At 45.6% G+C, this 14,357-nt stretch overlaps 1 protein-coding gene across 1 annotated transcript in view; it reads right to left on the bottom strand.

The window, feature by feature from the left end:
- The window catches only part of FSTL4 (follistatin-like 4), a 665,226-nt gene that overhangs the window by 20,563 nt on the left and 630,306 nt on the right, over nt 1-14,357 (bottom strand). The window contains exons 9-13 of the mRNA XM_011969239.1: nt 12,431-12,592; nt 11,924-12,058; nt 10,944-10,970; nt 7,513-7,631; nt 4,002-4,151 (exon numbers count right to left, since the gene is read on the bottom strand). Of these exons, the coding sequence (XP_011824629.1) occupies nt 4,002-4,151; nt 7,513-7,631; nt 10,944-10,970; nt 11,924-12,058; nt 12,431-12,592 (593 nt within the window). The remainder of the gene's footprint in view (nt 1-4,001; nt 4,152-7,512; nt 7,632-10,943; nt 10,971-11,923; nt 12,059-12,430; nt 12,593-14,357) is intronic.

Genomic DNA, 14,357 nt, shown 5'->3' with positions numbered 1-14,357 from the left:
GCTCACTGCAATCTCTGCCTCCCAGGTTCAAGCGATTCTCCTGCCTCACCCTCCCTAGTAGCTGGGATTACAGGCCTGCACCACCATGCCCGGCTAATTTTTGTATTTTTAGTAGAGATGGGCTTCACCATGTTGGCGAGGCTGCTCTCAAACTCCTGACCTCAGGTGATCCACCTGCCCCGGCCTCCCAAAGTGCTGGGATTACAGGCGTGAGCCACCGCACCTGGCCTGAGAAATAGAAAGTAAAGGTATTTGAAAAGAAAAACTGTGAGAATCTGTTTCCAACAGATCTTCAAGCAAAGTTGGTGTTAGACCTATTCAGGAATTAATGGCAAATGTGTGGGTGAATATAAATTAATATCCTGTGGGGTTAAATTACATATACAGTTAAAATTCATTACCACTACAGTGCAAAAGTAAGGGGGAGGAGGGTGGAAGGAGTTGAAGTGTTTCATGGTTCTAGCATTATTGGGGATATTAAGTAACAATTTGTATGAGACTGTATTGATGCAATGATGCATGTTATAATCATAACGATGTTAACAAGAGTGCATCATCAACAACAGAATAATAAAAATGTTTGACAAATCCACAAGAAAGCAAAAAGGAGAAAAAAGCAACATAAACAGGTAGGTCAAATAACAAAAGTAACATAGTAGATAAAAATCAATAATATAATTAATTACATTAAACATAAATGGATCAAATACTCCAAGTAAAAGACTAAGATGATTAAATTAGATAAAAACTCAACTACACATGGCTTTATAGAAGAGGACCTTAAGTATAATGACCCAGAAAGGTTGAAAGTTAAAAAGATGGAAACATTATACCATTAGAACACTAATTAAAATAAATCTGATTTAGCTACACTAGTGTTAGACAATAGATTTTCAGGCAAGCAGCATTACCAGAGATAAAGAGGGATATTTTATAAAAATAAAAGGAAAATGATATAATTTCAAAGCAAAAATGGATAGAACTTTAATAAAGTACAACCATAGTGGAAGATGTTAATACACCTCTCTGCAGCTGATGGACTAAGCAGACAAAAAAATCCCCAAGGATAGAAGATCTGAACAAGACAATGAACCAAGTAGATATAATTGACACATATATAGAATACCATATCTAACATCAGAATGCACATTCTTTTAAAGTGCACATGGAACATTTACCAAAATTGATCATAAGCTCAGTCATAAAACAAGCTTCAATAAATCTCAAAGGATTGAAATTATTCAGGGTATGTTCTCTGGCCAGGGGAATCAATAACAGAGACAGCTGCAACATGTCCCATTATATCTGCCAAGAGAAACACGACCCTGGCTACTTCCAACTTTCTTCATATAACAAGCCTTTACTGGGGAAACTGAGCATTGTTGAAAACATACAACTCTGCTCACTGGTCTCACTTTAAATTTATACCCACAATTCTTAAGTGGGCCCTCATTGTTGCCCAGCAGTCCTATCATATTTGCCTGGCCAATTCAGTCTCATGTTCAACTTTTATCTCTCTCTTCAAACCTCCAGGCTTGACTGAGAAAAAGCAACTCAAAAAAAAGTTCATCTAACTACCACCCATTGCATCACCTATTTGTACTTGTGCCTGTACTTGTAAGATATTCCATTTCCTCCTGTTATAATGAAAGAATGTGATTTTATCTGGAGCTAGATCTCCACTTGTGTGCTTTGGATTTCATTGACTCCTGCCTACAGTCAATGTAGGATGAGGATGCAGGAAAGAAGAACTGTGGGAGTAGTTATTGTCAGTAGCATACAATGTTGTAATGTCATCGACTTTAAAAAAGTTATTTTGGCATTCCCTTCCAGGCACTGCCTCATTTCCTTACATTTACTCACCTTTACAGCAAAACCCTTCCATATGATTGCCTGTATTCACCATCTCCATTTCCTCACCTACAATTCTAACCAGCAGGCTTGCATTCCACCATCATTTGATCTGTTCCTGCCAAGGTGATCCACAACTCTATGGTACCAGTGGTCAGTCCTCAGTCTTCATAACATGCACATGCTCATCACAGCATAACTCTCCCTTGAAACACACTCTTCTTTTAGCTTTAAGAATATCTCTTTCTCCTAATTTTCAGATTACTCCTCCTTGGTCTCCTTTGTTGGTTTCTTCTCTCCTTACTAATCTTTAAATCTTGGAGTACCTCAGGCCTCCAACCTTGACCTCTTCTCTGTCTATACCACCTCTTGATGATTTCATCCAGTTTTCTGGATTAATACAGTTCATATGGTGACGATACCCAAATCGATATCTCTAGCTTAGGCCTCTCCTTTGACTCCAGACCTGTTTATCTAACTGCTACTTGACTTCTCTACTTACACATCTAACAGTATTTTAAACTTAAATCACCCCCCAATCTGCTCCCTGCCTTGCCCGAAGTCTCTTCTATTGTAGTGTATTAGTTTCATATTGCTGCAGTAACCAATTACTAGAGATTTGATGGCTCAAAACAAGTCTCTTACAGTTCTGGAGACCAGAAAGCCAAAATCAATGGAAACCAGTGCTCCTTCTAGAGGCTCTAGGGGAGATATGGTTCCATGCCTTTTTCCAGTCTCCAGAGCTGCATTTCTTGTATCCCTTGGCTTCTGGCCCCTTCATCCCATCTTCAAAGCCAGCAATTCAGCATCTTGTTTCAGTTTTCACATTACCTTTTTCATCTATGCAGTCAAATTTTTCTTTGCCTCCCTCTTATAAGGACATTTGTGATTGCATTTAGGGCCCATCCAGGTAATCCAGGATAATCTCATTTAAAAATCCTTAATTTAAACACATCTGCAAAGTCCCTTTTGCTATATAAGGTGACATCCATAGGTTCTGCAGATTTGGATGTGGACATCTTGGGGGCTATTATTTAGCCTACCACACATTGTAAATGGCATCACCCTTCTACAGTTGCTTAAGTTAAAAGACAACTTAAATCCTTTTTCTCTCAAGCCTTATATTATCTGTCAGAAAGAATCTATCAGAAAGTCTTTTAGGCTTCATGGTTAAAATACGTCAAGAAACTAATCATTTCTCACCACCCCTACTGCCGTTGTCATCTCTTGCCTGGATTACATCAGACCAGATCCCTGCTCCATCTTCCTGTTCTTTTGAGACAGAGTCTCACTCCGTTGCCCAGGCTGGAGTGCAGTGGCGCGATCTCGGCTCACTGCAGCCTCCACCTCCCAGGTTCAAGTGATTCTCCTGCCTCAGCCTCCCGAGTTGCTGGGATTATAGGCACCCGCAACCACACCTGGCTATTTTTTTTTTTGTAGTTTTAGTAGAGACAGGGTTTCCCCACCTTGGCCAGGCTGGTCTCGAACTCCTGACCTTAGGTGATCTGCCCACCTCAGCCTCCCAAAGTGCTGGGATTATAGGTGTGAGCCACCACACCCGGTCCTTGTTTGTTAACACATCCACCAGGTTGATTCTTTAAAGATCTAAGTCAGATTGGATCAGTCCCCTGATGAAAGCCCTTCTGCAACTTTCTCACTGAAATGTCCTCACTTTGGGCTTTGTTCTAGCTCCTGACTGGCCTCTGAGGCCCTGTGTGAGTGGGCCCTTGCATGGCCTGACTTCATCCTCCCACTCTACCCCCTCACCACTCTGCCTGCTATCAGAGTCTCAGTCCTACCTGGCATCTCATTCACCTTGAGGGAGAAGGCCAATTGAAAATAGTCTTCCAGTTCCTCTTTTGCTTTGAACCTGGATTTTCATAGTCCTTATTACTTACAGTTCTCTAAAATTCTCATTTATGGTCTGTTCCCCAACTAGAATATGAATTCTAGGGACATTATTGCTCATTCATGGCTGTTTCCCTGCATAGTAGACAATCAATACTTATTGAATAATTACACATGAATCTTTCCCCCCTTTAGTCTGACTGGTTGGCACAGGAGCTGGGGAGTATGCAGAAAGCAAAGAAGAATGTGGCAAGCTGTGCCCCAGAATTTGAAGTTTTCCTCACTCCATTAAAGAGGTGTACCTGTAGGACTTTCTGGGCTCGGATGTCAACCACAAGGACTCTGCTCAGTGCTGGCTGGGCCACATAGATGTACCGGTTCCGGACGTTGACTGCAGATGCCCACTGGCAGGGCTGGGTTGCATTTTTTTCTCTTTGAGGACAGATTTCTTCCTGCAAAAGAGATAGGCTGTCATATATCTTCTTAATTGCCCTTTCCCTCCAACATCTCTAGGTACCCTCTCCCCTGATTCTCCTCTGTGCCTTTTTTCCCCTCTCAGAATCCTTTGGATCCATAGAACAGAGCACCCAAGCCCTCCCACATCACCAACTTCTAACTTAACATTCCTTTAATTTTGGGGGGCTAAAACTCCTTTTGCACCCGCTCAGTTAGCAGCTTCCAGGTCCATGTTCTTCTATTCTGTATGCTACCTTCTCCCTCTCCTCATCCTCATTTTAAAAACTTCTGTTCATGGCCAAACTTCTGAAAGAGTTGCCTATACTCTTTCTCCACTTCCCACCTCTCGCATGCTCCTTAACACTCTGGCTCTAGTCCTCAGAGTTGACATTTTCTCCCAGAGGTCAACATGGACTCCTTACTTATTACGTTAAACCCGTGTTGACTCGCCCTCTGTTCCCTCTCCTCCATCCTCCCTTGGTGGCTGATCCTCTGTTGCTGGACTCTGCTCAGTGTGCTGATCTCTATATGCTAGCATGTCCAGGGTTCTTTCTTGTTTCTTTCTTCTCTAAAATCCACCCCCTTGTTACTCTCATTGAAACCTATGGCTTTAAACACAGTCTATGTGCTCACAATTCATACCCAATTCATACCTTTAGCTCAGGCCTCTTCCCCGAACTCCAGACTTGAATAACCAACTGCCTAGCTCCACTTGGTTGTTCAAAATCAACTCTTAATTTTACTTCCTAATCTTGCTCATTCTACTGAAAACCTGGCAATTGTGCTATTTTACTTCCATAGGCCAAAACCTTACAATCTAGTGAAAGGCCATCCTTGATGCCTCTAACCTCAGGCCCCATCCAATGTCTCACAAGTCATTTCAGCTTTACCTTCACAATATATCCAGAAATAGGCTCTGACCATTTCTGCTTCATCACCCTGGCTCAAGCCACGCTACCTGCCACTCAGGTGACTGCTATAGCATCTGGATATGCTCCTGGGTTCCACCATAGCCTCCCAACCTGTTCTTGACACAGCAGCCACAGGGATTGTTATAAAATGAAAGTCAGATCATGTGACTCGTCTTTCTCAATTCCCCCTCTCTCCCAATAACATTCTTTCTTGCTCAGAATAAAATCCCAAGTCTTTCCTACAAGGTCCTCTACGTTTGGTCTCCTGCTTTTCTCTTTCCCGCCCCACTCCACGCCATGGGCATGTTCAGCATTCCTCAGTCATGCTGCTCTCCTGCACCAGGGCTTTTGCCTTGGCTGTTCCTCTTGCTTGGAATATTCTTCCCCAGATATCTACAGGGTTTATTCTCTCATTTCCTTCAGGTCTCTGCTTAGTGTCACCTTATTGGGAGGTCTTCTCTGACCTCATCTATCTCAGCTCTCCTTCTACCCTTACTCTCTTACTGGCTGCATTTTTCATTTAACACTTGAGTTTCTGCATTCATTTGTCTAGCTGCGCACAGCCTTTCCTCCTTCGCTAGATTGTAAGTTCCTTGAGGGCAGGTCTTTGGTTCACTGCTGTATAATTAGCACCTAGTACAGTGCCTGGCACAAAGTCAGTGCTTAAAATGTATTTGTTGACAGAATAAATGAGTGAAAAAGGGGACCTTCTTTTCACTTGTCTTACATGATATACAGTCTCATGGTTTTCCTCATGACTGTGGCCCAACTCTGTCTCAATCTTCTTTGTGTTTCTTGTTAGTCTGCCTGTCCCTGAACTGTTGGTGACCCCAGGGTTCTGTTCTAAATGCCCATCTCAAATCACTTGTACCTGCCCTTGTCTGTCCCATTTGGCCAACACTCACATGCTAATGGCACCCAGATCTGTTTTTATCTCAGAACCTTCTTCTCTAGCTCCTGCTTAGTTCTCTCATGCTACCCCCATTTCTCTCCTAGGTGACTGCAATAGCATTGAAACCAGTCTCTCTCCTTTTACTCTTGTTCTCATATTTAATCCTTACATAACCCCAATTTGCCTATGAGACACCTGCGGCTTAGAAAGGCTAGGTAACTTTTCTAAAGCTACTTAGTCTACAGAGGTGGGATTTGAACCCAGGTCTACCTGGCTCTGAAGCCCATGTTCTTATCTGTGACATCACACTGCTTCTTTCTGGAAAATGTAGACATCTAAGCCAGCAGAGAGGCCTGACGTGGGATGCACCAGTCTCCTACTCACCAGCCCTTCAGGAAGAGGCTTGTCCCATTGTAACTCTCGTTAGGTGTTTGAGCAGTTTCTAGATGCAAAAATCGTTCTTTGGGATTGTTCCCCAGCTCACCACAGTCTTATGTTGCCTGAAACACCTTCAGGACCTCTGTGTCTTGTGTCTAGCTTCTTATCCAGGAAAACTGAATCCAGGTTAGGATTTGAGAGAGTCCCTCCAAGTTACAGGTTAGGTTATTACAAATATATGAGAAATGTGTGCCAATGTGATGGAGTGCAATTATTTAAACCTAATTGCTAGAACTCTTTCTAACTGGTTTCATAGCTGTTATTAATATATGGAAGGAACATTGATGGGAAATAACACTTCTAAAAAATAATTAACTCAAATTAAACAGCCTGGAAAACAGCTTTTCCCAAAGCCACAAATGTGAGAAATGGAACAGCCCGAGATATACCAATAGCCAGCACAGCAATGCTTTAGGAACTTGCCTGGGCCAAGCCCACTTCCTCCATGGGCTCCAAGTCCATAACTGTTCACTGAGTGAATTGTGCACAGTTATTGTGTACAACTGAGGACACACTGTGTGTATCCTCAAGGGGAAGGCATATGGGGGCTTGACATGACCCTTTGGGCTTCAACACTATAGTCCTATCCTCAAGGAGCTCAGGGTATCCCACAAGGCCAAGTGGGAAACAAGCCAGAGGAACGGAGGCCTGGTGTGGGGCTATAGCCCTGGGGCAGGCCTCCTAAGGCTATCCCGGAAGGGCTTTCCTGGATCCGCTATCAGCATCATCTCTCCTGCCTCTGCCCACTGAATGTTCCATTGTTATTTTCTACCTGGCCTTAGTTTCCTGAAGGCCACTGAGAAAACACCTGTTTGGCAGCTGTCTGTTCACATTGCTGTCTCCATCATTTGACTGTGAAATTCTGGAGGCCAGGAACCCATTTGTACCGCCTGGGCCTCACCTGAGGCTCAGTGCAGAGAAGTGGCTTCTGGATGAAGGAATGAGAGTTGTAAATTCTCGGCCTCCTCTATTCCTCTCTTAGCCTGGGAAAAAATTTGAAACCACACCACATATGGCAAATGGAATTTTAGAAATCAAATGGCATGCCTGGTTAAAGATGGACTTTTAGGATTTTGCCTGTGTATGATGTAGAAGCCGCCCCAGGCAGATACTTACATAGCTCATGAAAATCTTTTCCGTGGGTTTGAGGTGCCTCTGGATCTCACAGTCCATAGGATGGATGACGATGATGCCGTCGTCGGAGAAGACATAGAACATGTTTCCCACGCTGAGGCCTGGGAGGAGCAAATGGAATGGGCATGCCCCTCCAAGCAGTCGGCCCCTGGGCAGGGTCACACGCAGCATTGAACACACAAGAAACCGGCCACGTGGATGCATCTGGTGCAGGCACGAGATGCAATTCCTGGTCAGGGTGGGGTAGAATGAGCAGCCAGCTCGTAGCTGGATGGGTGCAGAGAGGGCCCTCAGGACTATGAATCAGTAAAGCATGTCACAGGCTGCGTACAGCTGCCCTAAGTCATCTAGGGTTGGCCACAGGTTTTCAGATAAAAGCCTTGGCTTTCACATGCATTTGACATTTCCTGTTCTGAAAGGGAAAGCCTCCCTTGATTGTTCATTATATACTAGTCACATCAGGATGGCTCAGTGGATGCCAAAGTAGCAAAGGTTTTCATTTGATTTTTTAAACCTGTGTATGTACAGTGTCACTTCCTGGAATGTGGAGTCCTAAGAATGCTGCCCTTTGCCCAAACTTTGTCCTGGCTGTGCTGGCCAACCCCTCTTTCCAGACAGCTTACTCTGACTTCTGCCCCCGTCCCCGCCACCCTTGTTTCTCTGTGGCAGCCCGTGCCAGGCAGCAGAACCTACACTCCAGTCATGCCCCCCTGCCTGCCCTGACCCCGGCCCAGGGCTGTGGCTGTCTGGGGAGAGGGTCTAAGCAAACTGGCCGAGAAGGGGCCTTGGGGACCAGTTAGCTCAGCCTCCTTATTTTAAAGACAAACAGGTCCAAGGAGGGAAAGGGACTTGTCTGAGGCCACCCGTCTCTGTGCCAGAGCTGGGGCTAGATCCTGGGCCCTGCCTTCTGGCCTCTGTCCCTCATTCTGTCTCTATAAAGGGGAAACAAGGTAAAAAGAGATGTAAGCTCTAGAGTGTTCCTTCCCTCTTTCCTTCTCCCTGTTTTTCTGTCTCCTCATTTCTCTCTCCCCTTTCCCTTTCTTTCTTCATTTCTTTTAAATCTAGAACATTAAGATCTCTATAAATTCTAGGGTAAACATGTAGAAAAATCTCTTTTCTAGTTTTTTTTTTTTTTTTTTTTTTTAGCATGCTGAAAAAACTGGTATGCTGGTTTAATGGACTATCTGGGCAAGTTTTTAGTGAGTTAGAAAACAATAACACAGGAATCACTGTTTTACTTTTTTCCAACAACTCTGCAGGCAGTTTTCTGGGCCTTAGGTCCTTGGCAACCCAGAGGCATTAATGTGGGTGGTCCTTGCTGTTGAACAAGGGGCTGACTCTATGATAACCCGCAGCCGCCTCCAGCGTCTGTGCTGAGTCAGGCTCTGGGCAGGAGGGCTCCTGCCAGCAGAAGCAGCTGGAAGCCAGCCTCGCAGAAGCTGCGAACACCAGGGAGTACCCAGCATAGCTCTCCATAAGCAATCCCTGGGGAATCTGGGGCACTGGGCAGCCTATTTCTCGAAAGCCAGATGAAGCTCACCTCCTGCCAAGAGTCTGGTCTTAGCTCCACAGCATCTTGGTGTTTGGAGCCAGCACTCCAGCACACACCTGCTCTGACCCCATCTCCCTCACCCACAACAGGAACTTCTCTTCTGTCCTCTTTCATCTGGCAAACTACTTCCACTCAAACCTAGGGGCCAGAGGGGGTCAAAGTCCCCGCTAAGCCACAAACTCCAGGAACAGCCACCCACGGCTGCTTGGAAAATTGGTAGCTGGAAGAACCAACATAAGACTGAAAGCATAATAGAGCCCACATGGGGTTTGTGGCTATAGCTACATGCCGGGCTGAGTGCAGTGCCTCGGCCTTGCTCACAGTCGGCCCTGGAATATGAGGCTCAACAAACAGTCATTCAACAAATAATCGACTTCACGGGATACCCCGCTGCCTGATCCAGCTCTCTGGAAGCTGCTTGAGTGTAGCTTCTGCTAACAGGGCCTGAAGGAGCTGTTTTTGCTTTTGTCTGTTCTCATCTCATTTCTCCTATTGAGACTTAAGTGTCCCCTGAGGCCTGCTGGCTTCTTCATTTTGGCTCCCTATCCCTATTTCCGGACCTCGACTTTCAGGAGTGAAGGGTACAAGCATCTAGCTACCCAGGCAGGATGGAATTTGTTCACTGCTCAATTGTTCAATATACCTACCAACCCTATGCCCCAAGGCGGCTGTGGGTCTTTAGTGGGCACTTGGGTCTTTACAGCTGATTTCACATCCCACAGGGCCTCTTGCATTCTTGGCAGGTCTCTACTTCTGAAACTTGAGACCCTTTGTAGTAACCTCCCCTTAGCAAAACACCACCTCTTAAACACTTGAGTGACTGTGCATCTCAACCTAGGTGCTGCTCGTTCAGCAGCCGTGAGAGCCTAAGGGACCGCCGTGATCAGCGACTGTTGCTATTGACAGCAGTTCCTCATTTTCTGGGCTCTGCCTTTGTTTTGTTCCCAGACTTATCATGTCAGCTTTAGTGCCTGACGTTCAGGGAATTGTTCTGAGTATGTGTCTGCATTCATATGCCAGACTGCAGGTAACACCGTGTGAAGTTCTTGAGGAAAAAATGAGATGGGAAATGTCTTGGTTTTCAAACAGGGAGATTTTGTGCTTAATCCATCAATCACAGGGTACCTCCTGCTGCTGCCCACTGAGCTAGAGAATGAGTTGCCACAAGGGGATCTGGACTCTTATCTGTTTGTGGGGACAGGGACCCGGGCACGTATCTGTACCCCACACAGTGACTCAGGCTCTGCCACCAGCTCCCACACGTGCCCACTATATTTTGAGTCATATGAAATTGTCAATATTAGACCACTATGATGCACAAAAATGGCAATTTCATATGGCTCAACTTACTAAAGATTTGCTTGATAAATATATTTCTGAAAATCTATACATTTAAAAATATACATTGGCAGAAATTATGGCAGCTTTTGTCCTCCGCATTTCCTTAATCAAAGCATATTTAAGGTACAGTGACTATCTAGTAGAGATCGACAACTTTTTTTGTCGTTTTTAAACCACACAAGATAAGCAAAGCACTAAATCCAACACCAGTCAGCTACTGGAAAAAAATTTAAGGCCCACATCCGACTAGGAACCCCTGCCAACTGTTCTGCTTCAGCGGAGGTTACAAGCCACTTTCAATGAAAGCTTTGCATTTAAAAATTTCTCATTAAAGACATGAGTACATTTTAAATTTGATTCAATGCATATGCCACTTGAACTTGACACTGACTTCCCGCTCCCATACTTGTAGGGCTGCTTTGCGTGTGGGAAACCTGATGGCAGTTCACGGAAAGATGGCCCATCACAGAACCACACACACATGATCACAAGCATAACGCAAAACAATGAAGCTTGGTACCTTCCTCTCGCCACAGGATGTTTGCAACTGGAGCAGCAGAGAATGAGGAAAGCAGGAATGTGAGGGAGGAAAGGAAAAAGAAGAAAGCAGTATCAAACTTTTACTGTAGTGATTCCATTTATGAAGATCCTGGTACCTAGTCCATCACTTACAGAATCTGCATTGCCCTAGGAACAGTATCTTGGGGGAAGCTCTGGACATGAACAAATGCTTTCAGGTCTCCAGACACTTTTGATTCCTAAGTAAATCTTTGAAATCATGCCCCAGGACCACAGAAGCTAATGGAATTTCTCACATTCTATGGATGATCAAGAGTAAGCAACATCTCTCCCAGATTTCCTGGACTACCACCAGGAGAAGTGACTTTCAACTAGGATTCTCCTAGGATGACCATGTGAAATACTTCTGATTATCTACTTTGATGAAAGTGGCTTAAGCCTGGAGACTTTGACCATGATCAACACCCACGTCTATGAAATCACACCTGCAGGCCTACCTGGGGAGCAGTGGTTATGAGGAGAGCACACTTAGCACACCGATGGGCCGGATCCCTAGCGTAAAGGCTACCACACTCCCAAAGGTGTGCATGTGTGCACAGGCCAGGTTCTGAGCCACTGTGGGACATCAGTACCTGGTGGGCGGATAGTGTAACTGATTTTGTGGATGAAGGGCAGAGGTTCAGGGCATACAGCAAGTAAAAAGCAGAGCTGGGACTCCACTATTTGGGTTTCCTTGTGTTCCCGGGCTCTGTCTGCTGTCCAGGGAGTCTCCCTGTCTGTTTTCAGAGCTGTCTAGGTTGCCAGGGAAGGCCTGCTCACCTCTGGGTGCCCTCTGATTCCAGCTTTATGCACAGAGAGATATGAAGTCCCTGTCTTCACGGACTCATGGTTGGCAGCTGTGGCCCTGGTCAACTGGTGCCCTCCTTTGCCACCCAACACCCCTCAGCCAGCTCAGAAGCATAAATGCAAGTGTCGACTCACGGGTCTTTCTAGCTGAGTCTTCAATGAAGAGCGAGGAGATATCTTCATCCACGCCCACTTCATTTTTGGCAATGCAGGTGTATGCCCCTGTGTCTTCATACCGAACACTGCTGATGTGGAGTTCGCTCCCATTGGCTGCAGAAAGGACAGTGCTCAGGGTGGACTGCTCAGCTGGAGATGCCCTCACTTTCCTTTACGGGGCTATGAGAGTGTTAGGGCTGCCCAGCCCCTGGGCAGCCAGCAGCCCTGATCATATGCCCAGGAAGGGCTGGCACATCTGAAATGCACTGAGGGTGAGCTGGACCCGAGTGACAGCTTCTCATTATTGCTCTCAGAAAGCTCAAAAAGACCTGTGTGAGCCCAGATAACAGGGAAATTTGGGAGCCATCTGTTCATTCCTAACCTGTCTGACTTAGAAACAAATTATACTTCTCATTTCCATTCCTGGCGTCTCAGCTGGATTTGAATGGGAATATCACATAGATGTCTACCAAGGGCAGTTCTTACCTAAAAGGGAGAGCTGTTTAGACATCTGAGTTGAGACATCCACGCCGTTTTTCAGCCAAGTGATTCTGGGCATGGGAATGCCCTCGGCATGGCATCTCAGGCTGGCCGCCACTCCGGGCTCCTGTGCCTGGCTCTCTGGATAGACGCGGATGACTGGCGGCACTGTGGGTGAGAGTCAGTGCTGGTGAGAAAGAGATGGCCCTGACCTGGACTTGGGCCTGTGGTCCAACCTGAGACCCTGCTCCAGAGGGGGTGAACCCAAGAGGTGACTGGAGTTCTGTGTTTAACCAGCTTACAATAATCCTGTCTAGCAACTCTAGCTCTAAAAGAAAGGGCTGTAAAATGGATTGCAGACAATAAACATGTCAGACTTTGTACCCTATGACTCATGGCTTTCATCATTATTCTAAATACGATCAGAAGGCCATCCAAATATTTAATGCTGTTCAGCTGCTACATGTAAAGAGCAGCAGCCACTGAAATTTATTTCTGAATAAAATGAATAAAATTTAGATATATTCCCTTTCTGTTATCAGAAAGCCATTGGATAGGGGTTAATTTCTTGCAGGAAATGTATCACAAAACACTTATGGCACTGACTGGCAGGGCCTCTGTTCTGGGGAAGTCCATTCATTTTCCAGTGGATCATTTTCATTTCTCCACTTCTCAACCCCCAGAACATGGGTGAAAGGCCAGGTGTGCCCTCCTCAGCTTGAAGTGACTCAGCCATGGGCCCTGGCAGTCAAGTTCAGGGTTGGGGGTGTGACCCTGCCCACTCACCAGACAAGCATGGGTGGGCAAGGCTCCACACCCTCCACAGAGCTCTGGCCCTACCCAGTGTGGCTGTGGGGAGGGACCTGGAAGAAGCAACGAGGGTCCTCCCTCCTACCCCTAGCTTTGGGTCCAGGAAATAAGTATCATTTTTAGTGGAATTGAGGGTTCTTCATTAGCTATACCTTTTACTTTACACACTTTCAAAAAGGATTTGTGAGATGTAAACATACCTGCATATTAAACTAAACTAAACTAAACACACTGCCCCTGGAGATGGGGGAGATGGATTCTTCTTGAAGTGGACAGCTACATTTTCCTAGAGTCATCTGGAAGTCCCTGTTGTTCAGTAAAAGAAAGCATCTAGTACTTTAGAACTGAGATTTTTTTTTGTTTTTTCTTGGGACCAGAGCATAGAACAAATTGGTACTTATGTAGAAACAGGCAATGGTGTGGATCCTGGGACCTGAGTGGGGTAGAATTTTTGTGACTCATGTGGGGTGGGCAGAGGATAAAGGAAAAACTCCACTGCCTCACTGTAAGAAATGAACTCTGTAGCTCCTGTCACAACTCCTCAGGGGCTGCTCATAATTCCATCAACTCAGTCTGAATTTCAAGTCTTCTCTTGTCTGTGGGACACAGTTGGGGGCAGGGGTGAAAGCTAAATGGACAACCGCCAAGGGAGACAATCCCATCCAATGGCCCAGAGCTGTGACAATAACATGAGCTCAGAGCACCCAATACCAAACCACACAGAGACCCAAAACAATAAAGTCGGAGTCCTCGCCTCAGTTTTTCTTTGTTTTAAGCTCTGGGGGAGAATGCCAGGGAGTGGCAGAAAAGCCTGTCACAAGTCAGGCCACTAAGGATGGAGGAGGTCCGCGGAGCTCCAGCGGAGGCACATCTGGAGGACTGCTTCCAACAGAAATGTGTGGCTCTCTTCTCTGACCCCTGTTTGATCCAAAGAGGAAAGAAAGAAACTTCCCTGCTTGATTCAAAGAGGAAAGAAACAAACTTCCCTACACCTTGCCTTGGGTAGAGGGAGGAGTGGGGTTCCCTTTGAATAGATAGAATTTTGGTCGGAATTCAGGAACACAGAGATAGAACCTGGAGTACTGGTCTGGGGGGGTGGTTGGAGAAGGTGGTAGGGTAGAGC

This window comes from Mandrillus leucophaeus, unplaced genomic scaffold (assembly GCF_000951045.1).
Source record: "Mandrillus leucophaeus isolate KB7577 unplaced genomic scaffold, Mleu.le_1.0 Scaffold88, whole genome shotgun sequence".
Taxonomy (NCBI): domain Eukaryota; kingdom Metazoa; phylum Chordata; class Mammalia; order Primates; family Cercopithecidae; genus Mandrillus; species Mandrillus leucophaeus.
This window is presented reverse-complemented; position numbering and strand designations above follow the sequence as displayed.